Source organism: Artemia franciscana, chromosome 15 (genome assembly GCF_032884065.1).
Source record: "Artemia franciscana chromosome 15, ASM3288406v1, whole genome shotgun sequence".
Classification (NCBI taxonomy): domain Eukaryota; kingdom Metazoa; phylum Arthropoda; class Branchiopoda; order Anostraca; family Artemiidae; genus Artemia; species Artemia franciscana.
The window spans coordinates 35,279,400-35,293,125 of record NC_088877.1 but is presented as its reverse complement, the minus strand read 5'-3'; the positions used below and the strand labels follow the sequence as shown (position 1 = coordinate 35,293,125).

The 13,726-nt window shown below is 33.5% G+C and overlaps 1 protein-coding gene across 3 annotated transcripts in view; it reads right to left on the bottom strand.

The window, feature by feature from the left end:
* Positions 1 to 13,726, bottom strand: part of LOC136036405 (exportin-5-like) — a 70,406-nt gene that overhangs the window by 43,242 nt on the left and 13,438 nt on the right. For 2 of the 3 annotated variants that reach the window (XM_065718613.1, XM_065718614.1), the window contains exons 3-6: positions 12,941 to 13,090; positions 8,114 to 8,350; positions 5,600 to 5,764; positions 2,783 to 2,926 (exon numbers count right to left, since the gene is read on the bottom strand). In XM_065718613.1, coding sequence (XP_065574685.1) covers positions 2,783 to 2,926; positions 5,600 to 5,764; positions 8,114 to 8,350; positions 12,941 to 13,090 — 696 coding nt within the window. Of the gene's footprint in view, positions 1 to 2,782; positions 2,927 to 5,599; positions 5,765 to 8,113; positions 8,351 to 12,940; positions 13,091 to 13,140; positions 13,227 to 13,726 lie in introns of those variants that run through there. The other variant, XM_065718616.1, reaches the window with a different exon arrangement.

Genomic DNA, 13,726 nt, shown 5'->3' with positions numbered 1-13,726 from the left:
CCCAAAGAAGTTCCCCGAACTATGTAATGATTATCATACGACAAAGTTCTTCAGTCAATTTGAGTTTAATTAAATAAAATAAAACCGTTGATTAAATGGAAACCCTTCCTCTGGTTACGGCTCAAGTAAATTAGTACCAAAACCTGAAATAGGAATATAAACAAATGAATAAATTAAGAAAAACAAAAAGAATTTGATTAGTATATATCTGCAAAGATAATGCAAAATGCAAACTGTGCTCTAAATTTATCTTATTAGTATCAATCCAGTTTTTATTTTGAATTTGAATTCATTTAATTCCAGTATTTCCAGTAAAAAATTGGGAATTCCTGAAGCCATATCCGCAACCCAGGCCTCTCAGTTACATATCAGGACCGTCACTGCATACACATGTCAAATTAGATTATACTTGAAAAATATAATCATATTATATAATGATATTTAAAGGAAACTGAAACTACATGGGAGGATATAAAGAGTGAAGCTTCGAGAAAGTTGGGGTGCACGTGGAGTGTATGTAACTTTATCGGCTTCAGGCAGCTTAGTGACGCATTCAGATGTCTTTAGGATTAGTAGTATTTTGATATCATAATATCGTGCATTAATAATGGTAGAAACTTCATCGGAAGAAATTTAATTTCTACAGAGTATAAGGGTTGGTAACACAACTAAAAGGGTTACCACAGTTTTAGGTATTATCAACACGGGTGTTTCAACCCTTGTGTTGGTAGCAAAACTAAAAGTGTTTACTATCTTTCAGAAATGTAAAGTCGACAAATAGCTTTCTTTACTTTTATGGTTAACTTGGAAAGCTGAACTATGTTTGATATAATCCATAAACTGAGATAAAGAAAGAAATGATAGAAAACCCTGAAAGAGAAAAAAGCGACCGTGAAAAAAAACTTTCCTAGTAAAAGTCAACTAAAAGTGTTTACTATCTTTCAGAAATGTAAAGTCGACAAATAGCTTTCTTTACTTTTATGGTTAACTTGGAAAGCTGAACTATGTTTGACATAATCCATAAACTGAGATAACGAAAGAAATGATAGAAAACCCTGAAAGAGAAAAAAAGCGACCGTCTATTTACGTTGAAAGTTGGAATATTTTCTATTATAATCTTTTAGTTAAAAATGAATCACCATAATTTTTAGAGGTCAGGAAAATGAAGCACGAGCTTTTAAAGTACAAATTGTTCTACCAAGATACACCATGGGCCAGGGTTTATTCTTAGACTTTTAATTCAACAATGAGTTTATAACAGGGAGCTTTGACTTAAATTTCAATATGCAGCATAATCAAATGCACATATTCAAATATAAACAGTATCGAACAATAGAAAGGTGCTTTATTTCCAGAATCTTGGTAATATCTATAATTTTTGGTTTCCATGCGTCACAGAAGTGTCAATTATCACAGCTTCAATATATTAAGAGTGTAGAAATGGTGGCACTGGTACCGATAATCTAATTAAGAGCTCATCTGCAGACCTGGAAAGACACTCAATTTTTTCCAATGTTGACCCGACTTAAACATGGATATGAAAGGCTCAGATATCCACTTGACGTTCAAGCCGCGTAATTATTTATTTAGAACGATTTTACTATCCTTAAAAATTATGTAATTAAAGTGTTATCCAGGTCTGGTGGGCTATATTTTCGCCACTCTTATTCTAAGTAAGCTGGATCAAGGGTGGTTTAAAGCTAAAATTTTTATTATCAGCTATTGGTTTCAAGAAACCAAGTGATCTTCATCATAGATCTCGATTTTCATCACAGATCTCGATTTTCATCATAGACCTCGATTTCCATCATAGATCTCGATTTTCATCATAGATCTCGATTTTCATCATAGATCTCGATTTTCATCATAGATCTCGATTTTCAGAAAACTAAACTCGCTCATAACTCTTTATACATAAAAGCGAAAGAAATTTCACAGACTCTATTCATTTTGGTAATAAAATGATAAAATAGCATGAAGTCATTGATACTACAAAGTGGAGATAAAGCTCAAGCTCGTAACCGCCCCCCCCCTCCCCCATCCCGGTATTTGTATGATTTATTTTGCCTTCCTATTTTTCTATAAAGTCCAAATTATACCCTTAGACTAAAAAGTAGACAGGTACAATTGACTGAAAAAAACTGCTACTGAACAATTTAGACTTGTCCAATTGAAAGGAAGCTTATATTAGGCTAAACCCTTGAAGCTTATAAGGAAACGTTATTCCTTTACATACAAAAAAAAACATATTTTACAAAATACAGAAATTGTCATCCTGGTAATCAACTGATGAAAAGTATGAGATCATACGTATAACGGGGCTAAATTTGAGAACATAACCCCCCCCCACAAGATTTTAATCATTTTTATTTGACTTTCCCATATATTCATGATTATATTTCCATAATATTCCATAAATTGCCTATTTTTCAGTTTTATTAAATTAGCTCCCCTCTCCTTCGACACTCCCACATAAGTGATTGGATTCAATCCTTGAACGGGGTTATACTTTTTCCATAAACTTCTATTAAATCTCTTGAAACCGAAAAATTGGATATGTAAAATAAGAAAATGAACTGAGAAATTTAGAATTGTTTGTTAGAAGAGACAAACTGGTCCCTAGTTAATCACACACTCGCATATTTCAGGTTGTACAAAAATGAAATACTAGAACTGATAGAGAACTAGAATTAACCAGAGATCAAAACATACTTTTGGTATTACAAAAATGGAGGGGGGGGAGAATGGGGGGGGGAAGCAACTGTGAAGAAACTCAACTCACTGAAATAAGACACTCAGCGGCGAGAATCCGAAAACGCGGCTCGTTGAGTAGACGGAGAAGTCTTATGAAGAATCCTGGTTCATCCTTGCTAATAATGGCTAAACTGCACCACTCATAGATGGAATTCAATGCTCTCAATGCTGCCTAAAAAAGGGGGAAAAGACCAATAACAAATAGGCTAACTATACTTCTCAAACTTCTACAACTACTACTCATTGCAGAACCAGCTGCACATGCCCCTCCTCTGCTCCAATTTATTCACAACTTCACACCTTTAACCCTTCACATAAATCTGTCTATATTTCAATATTTTCTTGTGACATTCTCTGACCCAATTTGGGGACGAACTGCTTTTTGACTGGCCCAACATAGCAAAAGTGAAAGACTTTGGCAATTTCATTCTTCGGGGCCTAACCATCATACGAAGGTCCAGAAACTCTAAATCCTTCATAAAAAGAGAACACCCCACCCCCGGTGTGAATTATGTCAATAGGTCTACTTTATGTATGGCAATACATACAGCATGTTCGCATATGTCGATACGCATGTCAATAGGCATAAAATGTATCGTTCTCTGCTGTACAAAAGTCATATTTACGGTTTAAATTGGAGAAATAGTAGTATTTGACTTCAATACATTTAAAAAAAAGATATCTATCCTATTCTGTAATTAAACAACAAAAACTGAAAAGATCGACGCTAAAACTTAAAGGGTTGCAGCCAGTGGCTTCAATGTGAGGGGCACTTGCCTCGCACATTTACCCCCACCCTAGATCTTGACAAATACTCTTTTAGTAGGCTTTTTTTTTATTGAAAAATGGCTTTATTTGTATTCTAGCAGAATAAAATTGGAAAAAATTGTTCCTAATTTTCGTGGATAGACTCCATTGGTTACCACTACCTTCTACACCAGACCTTTCCCTTTATACCGCTCTTTACACCAAAGTTCGACCAGAACAGGCCGAAAAATTGTGTCTTTGGAGATAACATTACCCCCACAGCCCCTGGCCATTAGCACATTGTTTCCGTATATATTTCTTGTTGGGAAGTATGCATACCTTTTTCGGGTGGGGGGGGATGAATTATCTGAAGAAGAGATTTTCCAAAAGTTAAAATTTTTTTCCAATTCTTTAAGAACAACTCCTGAAACACAAGATTCGTTTAATTAGAGCAATAAGAAGCCTTTCTATAAATACTAAAAAACTTCAGCGTAAAAAGCGAGATGTTGAGGAGAGGGTTGCCCTCTCATATTCGTAATAATTTCTGTTCGTTTTAAGTTTTAATGTTAATCCTTACTTGCAGTTGAAAAAAAATGTTCTTTTTTATATAATTCATTTCTAAAACCAACTCCAAAAAAGAACTATCTTAGTAGCTGCAATACGAGCAGCCTGACAACTCTTTCAAAACAGCTCGTAGCCCAGCAAAACATCCTGCAAGAATGCAGGATGCTGCATTCTTGCAGCATCCACGGATCCCAAACTCTTTCTACATGATTCAACGTCTTATAACAACGCTTAGGAAACAAAATAGCTAATTTAGGTGTGTTTTATTCAAACAGTTCGTGGCAACGAACTGCAGCAAGGAGCGACCCGGCTCAATAGTAACCGAAACTCTAAAAATAGAATTTTGATAGCAATAGTTACATCAAAAGAATCGCATTTTAATGCTGATTTTAAATACATCTCATCAAGATTAGTCTTAACCATCAAAAGTTACGAGCCTGAGAAAATTTGCCTCATTTTGGAAAATAGGGGGGAAACACCCACTAAAAGTCATACGATCTGAACGAAAATCACACCATCAGATTCAGCGTATCAGAAAACTTTATTGTAGAAGTTTCAAGCTCCTATCTACAAAAATGTGGGATTTCGCATTTTTTGCCAGAAGACAGATCACGGATGCGTGTTTATTTGTTTTTTTGTTTTGTTTTTTTTCCAGGGGTGATCGTATCGACTGAGTGGTCCTAGAATGTCACGAGAGGGCTCATTCTAATGGAAATTGAAAGTTCTAGCGCCCTTTTTAAGTAACCAAAAAAATTGGAGGGCACCTAGGCCCCCTCCCACGTTCATTTTTTCCCAAAAGTCACCGGATCAAAATTCAGCGGATAAAATAGGAGAAAACACCCCCTATAAGTCATACGATCTTAACGAAAATCACACCATCGCATTCAGCATATCAGAGAACCCTAGTGAAAAGTTTCAAGCTCCTATCTACAAAAATGTGGAATTTCGCATTTTTTTCCCAAAAGACAAATCACGGATGCATGTTTATTTGTTTTCTTTTTTTTTTGTTTTTTTTTTGCTTTAAGGAACAGGATTGTACTTCATGCAAGAGGAGTGCAGCTACTTAGTAGGGAAAGTTATTACAGCTTTACTACATTGGCCTTAATATATACTACTTACTCATTTCTAAAATTGAATCCAAAAATGAACTACTTTAGTAGTATCAATACGAGCAGCAAGACAACTTTCTCGAAAGAGGTTTAATCCATTACCTTCTTGCAGCAAATATACTTGATTGGCTTAGATACAAAACAGTTCCCCCCTTTTCTGGGGGGGGGGTAATATGGACACTATAACGATTACTATCAGGGCAGCGGACTACCATCCCTCTATCCACCACCCCTTGAGTGTGTATGTTGTTACGTGGAGGTAGGGTTTCAACCAGACATTATTTATTGGACTTTCGAAGGATAGCATTGCGTCTTAAAAAAAAAAAAGTATCGCATTGGCAGAAAAGGTGAGTCAAACGTTTCATCTTTTTATACATCTTATAGCTCAAAATGCCAAACAAAATCGAAAAAAAAGAAATATTTACCAATATTAAAGTCGACGCAACGGTCTGGACCTCCTCTCGTGGGCTGGCCAAAAGGGTAGGACTGGCATATCGACCCAAAATAACATTCAAAAATTCGAGAATTAGTGGTAGATCTGTCGTGAATTGCTGATATAAATCGCGACGTCTTTTCGGATTTTCAACTTTCTAAAAGAAAATAAAAGTTCGGATATTTTTGAAAATGAACTTTTCTAAAAGGAAACTTTTTCCTTAGATTTAGTTTAAGTGCTTATCTCATTAAAATGTTGTTTTGTTAAGACTTAGTTTGAAAAGAGATACTGCAAAATATAAATGAAAAGAAAAAGAAAGTACAATTTAAACAATCCTAAGGAAGTATGACAATGCTGGCCTGAAATTCTAATGTTCACATCTTATCTGCATATCGACTCTCAAAAATCAGAACATAATAAGTACACTTTCAGGGTTTTGAGTTTGCTTTATCTTATACGAGGTATTTTCAAAAAAAAGTTACGTATGATTCCTTGAGAAGCACTGTGGTAGAAAACAGATAAAATATAACTCGACTTGCCCCACTGGTTTAACTTACTTAATTTTAAAATATCACTAATCCTTATTCAACAAGTTATTTATTATCACAAATTTACCATTTATAAATATAAGAATTGGTTACATTATTATTAGCTTTTGTTCAAAAACGACATTGCTTGGCTCTTTGGAAATTTTTTAGGGTGACTTGTACAAACACAGAAATTCCGAAAGGCTATCCATGTAAACAGTCGAATGATTACTGAAAATCGGACAATTGTCAATGTCGAATAATTTTGTCCAAGAACAAAACACCCTAAAAATACTACAAAATGCAGAAAGAAACTTGGCTGAAAAATTGCAATATACCATGCTGCTTCCTTTACGTGTCAAACGCGAAAAAAATTTATCACTCAACTACAAGGCTAAAAATAGTTTCTTTAATGGCGTTATACAAGCAAAGAGACTATTTGGCAAGGTATTTTGACATATATTATGCTTCTGATAATCTGCAAAATTCTTGCTGCAGTGTCTTTCCCTCTTTTTATAAACTAAATTTTTGTTTTGATGTCGCATGGACTCAAAAGGAATTTGATCCCCGACAAGAACCACACATATCTGATCCCCGTTAAACGTGTGAGCAATACCAGCATTGTTACAAAAAGATGAACCAATATCTTACCATTTATTCAATTAGTTAATATATATATGAGAAGAATTAAAATAACAAGATTTTTGAAGCTATTCTATTACTAAAACTATTAAAAACAACTAATAAAGCTATCTGAGGCCAACACAGCTGCTACTCCTCCTCCTTGCTAAACCATAAACAACCATTGCCTTTACTCCCTCCCATAAAGTTGTCTATCAATTGAACCCTTTTTTCCCGCCCGTCCGAGACCACCACCCTCAGTTATTTAGTTCTCCCAGCCCAGCGATAACTGGCAACTTTACCTTCGCTACTACGCAGATCGCAAGAAATCGTACAGGTGAAACATAAAGAAAACTTGGAGCAGTAATAACGTAACTAATACGCCAAGGCCACTTCCAGAAGGGTTTGAACCTCTCCTCCTAAATGTTTGGTCAACTCGTAAAAACGCAACAAAATGCATAAAAACAAATTTTTGATGCCTTTTTTTCACGTTTTTTCGACCAAAATAAATAGGTGTATATAACAGTTTTAAAAACTGAGTTAGCCCCCATAGACTACTGGATCTGAATCTGCTACATTCATTTTTATTTTATTTTTAGCATAAATTTAATTAAAAACGTAACTAAAACGAACTAACTTGCTTAATAATACTGTCAAGTATCCACAGCTCCCATCCATTCACTGTCGCGAAGACAACCACGTCGCGCGGTTCCTATAGCAACTAACAGCTTTTTCGAAGAGTATTAACAAGATTTAGCTGGATTTTCACAACAAATAAAAACTCAGATTTTTAATACGAATCTATTCAGGTGAGCTTGCTCAAAAGCTTGACCAAAGTCAAAAGAAGTCTTTTCCCAAAATGACAAAACAGGTATCCTTGTATATATTGTTAAAACTAGCCTATGTTCTTCATACTAGTCTGGTTGTATCTATTTAAAATAGTAAAAGTTCGAGGAAAACTAATCTACTTACTTTCAGAATAAAATTTAGACCCTTAAGTGAATATTCCCTAAAAATGTTCCTATTATTATTGTTTTTAATTGTTCTTATTTAAGTTTTTTGTTAACATTATTATATTTGATAAAGCTGTACTGTCTGTGATACTTATAGCTTTCATGCGCTCTAGTCTCTATCTCTAAGACCCGAAATTCTGAGCATTTTCGATAAGGCCATCGATTTTGGGACTACATTAGGACCCAAATCGGTATTACAAGTCTTCTGTGGGCCAAAAACTTAGAATGGACAAAGAAGAACCAATAAAAAAAGTCTGGAAAAAATCGTCTGGAACAGAAAGCGTCTTTTTCTATTTATATAGATTTTTATTTAACTATGTTTGGATGCAAGTTGGCAATACTAACCTCAAGTAGGCCTATATCTTCAGATAGTCGAAGAAGAACAAGTAAAGAAACTTCAACTTTGAAATCATGATTAGGCATATCACAGCCCTCAAATATTTCTGTCAGAAAAGTAGGCCACTGTTGTGGCCACTCGCGTTTTGCCATTTCCACAATCAGACGACCAATTCCATCTTTGAGATAACTAGGCTCCCTGGCTATATTTTCTATCTTTCCATTGAGTAGCTCCATGGCGCAATCCTATTTAAAAAAAGAAAATAATTGCTTTTTGCTGTAAATTCACAAAAAAGGGGGAGGAGTCCACCAGCAAAAACTTAAAAAAAGAATCTAATTGATTTTTTTTTTATAAATTCTATAAAGGAACTTCAAGTACCAAGGACATCAAAATAAAAACATCTTTTGCCTCCTGACCCCATATTAGGTTTTTTCATACCGGCATCTTTTTTATGATTTTATTTTAGTTGTTACACTTCAGGTAAAAATCTTTGCACAATTGGAAAGTCTTTCCACAATGAACCGTAAAAGAAAGCAAAGCAGAAACTAATTCCATAAATTTCACCACACTTTCGCTAGTAAAAATTCAAAATAAACAAATTTTTCATCCCCTCACACGCAATTCCTTGTTTAAGCAATTGGTGGAAACCGGGCAAAAACTCTTATTTTTCGAAGTATTCTTTTTATAACATTAATATGCGGAATGGATAATCGCTATGGATAATAGACACTGAAGAATCGCTTTTAGATTTAAATCAACACAGAAAAATGGAGAAGTCCCCCTCGCAAAGACATAATAGAAATACAGTTTTAAGTTACTTTTCTTACGGATTCTATAAGGAAACTTAAGTCACAGCACAGAGAAACATAGAGTTTATTTGTAAACAATAACTCGAATAAACCGGTCTTTAAAATTTAAGAGCCAATTAGGGATTGCATCAGTTCTGTTGGGCAAAATTTTGATATAACAACAGCCTGTAAAAAAAAGCGTTATTACCTGGCTTCCTTTTCTTACACACGCTTAAAGAGTAAAATGACAGGCTAATACAAAAATACTTCAAAATCCAATAGACTTAAATTTTTCAACACCAAAATATTTGCGAGAGTCGGAAAATGACAACAAAATTGCCCCAGGACGTTTCAACTCAAACTCTAAGTCACGAGAAAAAATAATTTATTAAAACTACAACTTTGTTTTTATTTACAAAAAGAGAAAATCTAACAGTTGTCTCCAAGGCCACATCCAGGATTTTCGTTGGAGGGTAGGCAAAAGGAGGCTACCAAAACAACTTTACAAAACACATAAAAATTTGTTTATATGTTTGTTTTTACTTTTACACTTTTAAAACAATAACAAGGAGTTGCCTTCATACAAATTTATACTTGGATTGATTGATGATAGGGATACGATCCAGTCCTTCTTTTTAAACTTCCAAGTGTATGATAGGGATTGAGAGTGATGGCCTTGTTAGTGGGTATACGTATATTGCAACCTGAGAGCAAAATTGTCTTATTGTTCCGAATTCATTCTAAGAAATATACGATTAAATATATTGAACACTACTTCTCGATCTTTCTATAGTCCAAATATGTCAGCTTAATCTTTTCTTCGGTGGCTTATGATGGTGAAGACTAGTAACCAGGATAGCATGATTTTACTCTCAGGATCCGTTTTTACTATGCAAGTGTAAGAGGCATGTCAATCCCGCCTCTTAGCTGCCTCAACTACGCCTCTTAGGTGTGTCAAACATGCCTTTCTTATAATCACTTGTTTATAAGAACAGAGAAACATTTTTTTTTTTAATTTTAATCAACGTTTCAGTGTCTTATTAAATTGTACTAAAAGATCCTTTTTTTTCTGATTTCAAAAAATTTTTGTAGCTTGATCAATAATACTGGCTGTGTAATTAATCTTAACTGTGGTAGTTAATCAATTATATAGGTCGTAGTGTGTCACGTATTTTTTTTTCAAAAGTAACAGATATCCCCATAAACAATTATTATGCAAAATAATACACTATTATTATACAAAAGACACACAAGCCAATTTTAAAAAATAAAATAATTATAAAAACTAGCAATTCGGTGCTGATTTTAGTTACGTTTTAATAAAATGTTTTAGCGAAAAAATATCTCAGTTCAGAATCATTTTACTGCATTCTTTTGAAATAAAGAATGCAGTAGCCCAAGATGGATGTAATTACTCAAATGAATGCAAACCATCTACACTCTATTTAATTATGATTTATTTGTAATTAATTTTTTAAGGGTGAAAATTAGTCTACATCAACCATTTTAATTAAATATAATTATTAAATTAATTTAAGGTAACAACACCAACAATAATAAATAAAACTTATGAATGAATTTAGTTAGAGGCAATTAAACATTCCTGTATTCAAATTACATTTTAAAATCATGCATAATTAACCCTGTTATTTGTCAATTAAACAAAAGAAAATAACGAAATCGACAAATACACTTATTTCAATAGTACACTAATTCAAAGCAATTAGAAACTCATAGCAGTTGAAATTTCAACAAATTAACACGGGAGGATTTGTTAAAAAGAATACGATAGAATTTGAAGATGATTTGAAGAATAATCATTTGAAGATAATTCAAAACTACGAGCGGCACTTACAGTGGAGCACCTGACGGCTTAAATAAAAACTTTTTTTTTTTAATGTAATAATTGACACGATTAATCTGCAATTTTACACGGTTAAAATTAAAATTTATATTCTTCGTAAGTGATAATTAACCACCATTTTTTACTTTCAAGAGTTATTTAAGTGATAATCCAGTTTACACAGTTGATTTTGGTTAGTTCAGAAAAGCGCTGGCAAGTTAAGTAGTTGATTTTAACCTGGTAAGCCTATTGGTGACTGAATTTTACCTTCTGTATATTTCAGATGCAGATTTTTAAGTATATAAAACACAAGAATGACACAGTTTAGGTTAGTCTGAAAAATAGAACAACACCGCAAAATGATAGATGGCTTTGGTGATTTTGCTTCTCGACGCTAGCGCCAGTTTTATCTCCTTTAAGTTTACCGTGCCCTCTGTATTGAATGAAGAAAAGCAATTGGGTTTTGCAGAATTCAATTCTTACGATGTTAGAGAGGAGGAATTTTAACACAATCACGAAAAAGAAATCAGTTGTTTCTTGGCAATGCGACAAGCAAAATGGAAAGGGTGAAAAAAAAACATCTCTGGGAACAGAATTTTCACTGAATTAAACATAAAATAAATAATCTCTGCACAAATTTTCGAAATTACAATTTTATAACACAGAAAACTGGTATCTTTGATCTGTTCGAGCCCAAAGAGAAAATGACACTAAAAGAGAAAATGAAGCCCAAAGCCCAAAAGAGAAAATGACACATTTTCTTTGTGTCTTACGAACAAATATGATAACTTTTTTCTATTAAATAAGTCTTATGACGTAGTATACAAAATTTTAGGTTTCTTGATGATATCTTGATAGATGCAAAGACCCAGATTTTAGTTAGTAAACAGTAGATAAAATATCAAAATTTCATTAGAAATAAATCACTCCCTCCGTCCTTCGATGAAGGGTGACGCTTTTAGTTAGACATGACCAAGTCACTTAGGGCAAAGACACTAATTTGTTCATAGTTATAAAAACCTGTCAAGGTAAAAATAAATTCCCTAAACTGAACCGACACAACTCATGGTAGATGTATCCAATAAGGGCAAATTATTTCTCATTTAAAGGGAATCAATTAAATTTGTAATAACTCCGGATTTTAGCTTCTTCTGTGACTGTGACACATTTTGGAAAGATTTACAGCACTTTTTTAACTTTTTCAAAAAATTGAGGGTAAAATTCGTACCCATAAACCGCTTGGCATGCTTAGAAACGCCTTTGAAAAGGTGGAGTTATTTGCCTCTTAAGAAATAAGGAATGATGCGAATGGCTCACAAAATTAGGTCACACAGATAAGCCAACGAAACCAAAGCACACATTACAACACAACGGTAATAGCGATCTTTCTTTTTCTCCCTGATTGAGTTCAAGTTCAAGTCTTTGATATTAAAATGTGTAAATATGGCATCTTGGTCCGGAGATGTTAACACCATTTGGGAAAGTGAGCTGCCAACCCTTGAGAGATGCAATGTTTCTACATTCAGATGCCCCCACCCCCTCCCAGATTTATATAGCAAATAGTAAAAACCATAACCTACGAGAAAAAAAGAAACAAATCGAGTGATCATGGGAGAGGTAACACATGCATTTTTTTTCTAAATTCGTCAAAATGGCAGTTGAATGGCCAAACACAGGGTCAATAATCTATTGCTTTAGTAATTTAATTAATAATTTTTATTAGAAAATTAGGTACTTTAAAAACTATTATCGTCAAAATATTACAGAAAATATATGAGCTTTTAATATTTGAGATAGAATGTTGGAAAGTCGAAAATAGAGTTATGTAACTGGGTGAAAGCACAAGAATAATTCTGTCCATATACAGCGTCTTCTTTGAGGGGTAACCCTTTTACGCAAAGTTTGTCATCCAAATCTCCTTTTATAAGTAGGCTACCTCTAATTACAATAGGTTCACAATGAAAATAATGAGAAGTTTTTACTCAGATTAGTAAAATGGACTCTATTTGAGGGAGGAGGGGGCAACGAACTGAAAAAAATATCAACAAATGCTGAAAATTTTGCTGAAATGAATGGTCTGATTTCTTTACATTGTCATTATTTCTACAAATTTATACATTAATCACGGAGCCGCTTTTACAAATTTATACATTAATCTCGGATTGCTTTTATGTATTTCAACAAAATTAATTTTTGACCCTTACCTTTATAAAAAGCTTTTCTTGGATGCCAATAATATTCCATCTGTAGCGTATAGAATGCTCTAAAAGCTGTAATCCAAAATTTCTTGCTATATGTAAGCCAGGGTTTTTTACAAGAATCCATCCAACCTCTGAGCAGAGGGGTGATTTTTCCTATATAAAGAAGTCAGAATTTAAAATGTTCCTACAAACATATATCATACCTGAAAAGAAAGGGGTTTCCTTCGATCCAGAAATTGGCCAGCAAAATCGTATTAGAATCCAGATATTTCAAGCTTAGAAATGCACCTTCTTGTGTTTTCAAATCTTAAAAAAAAAAAAATTTCTCTTTGGTATTCATTCCCCCATTAGTCCTAGAATAGACGTAATATGAATGAATTATTCTTATTTCTGCAGTACTTCTGATCACTAAAAAAAAGAAAAGAAAAAAAAAGAACGAAAGAAGAACACAAAAAATTAAGAAAAAAGAAGAATACCAAACAGATTCACAGTGTAATTTGTTCCTAAAAAGTTATATTATATTCATACTAAAGCTGCAAAAATAGATAATCAACACAGAACGAAAAACACAATATGATTTCAAATTTTGTGATGGGGCAAAGGGGAAAATAGTTTCTCTCTGGTCCTAACAAGAATATACATTATTGTTTTTTTTCTGTAAAGCTTGTTGTCCAGCAGGTTTTGAGATGAATTGAACAGCAAAAAGGAAGCATGTTTAGTCTATTGTTGGTTTTTAAAAAATACTCCCGTAAAAAGTAATCAGTATTCGGAGGTGACAGTAAAATTTAG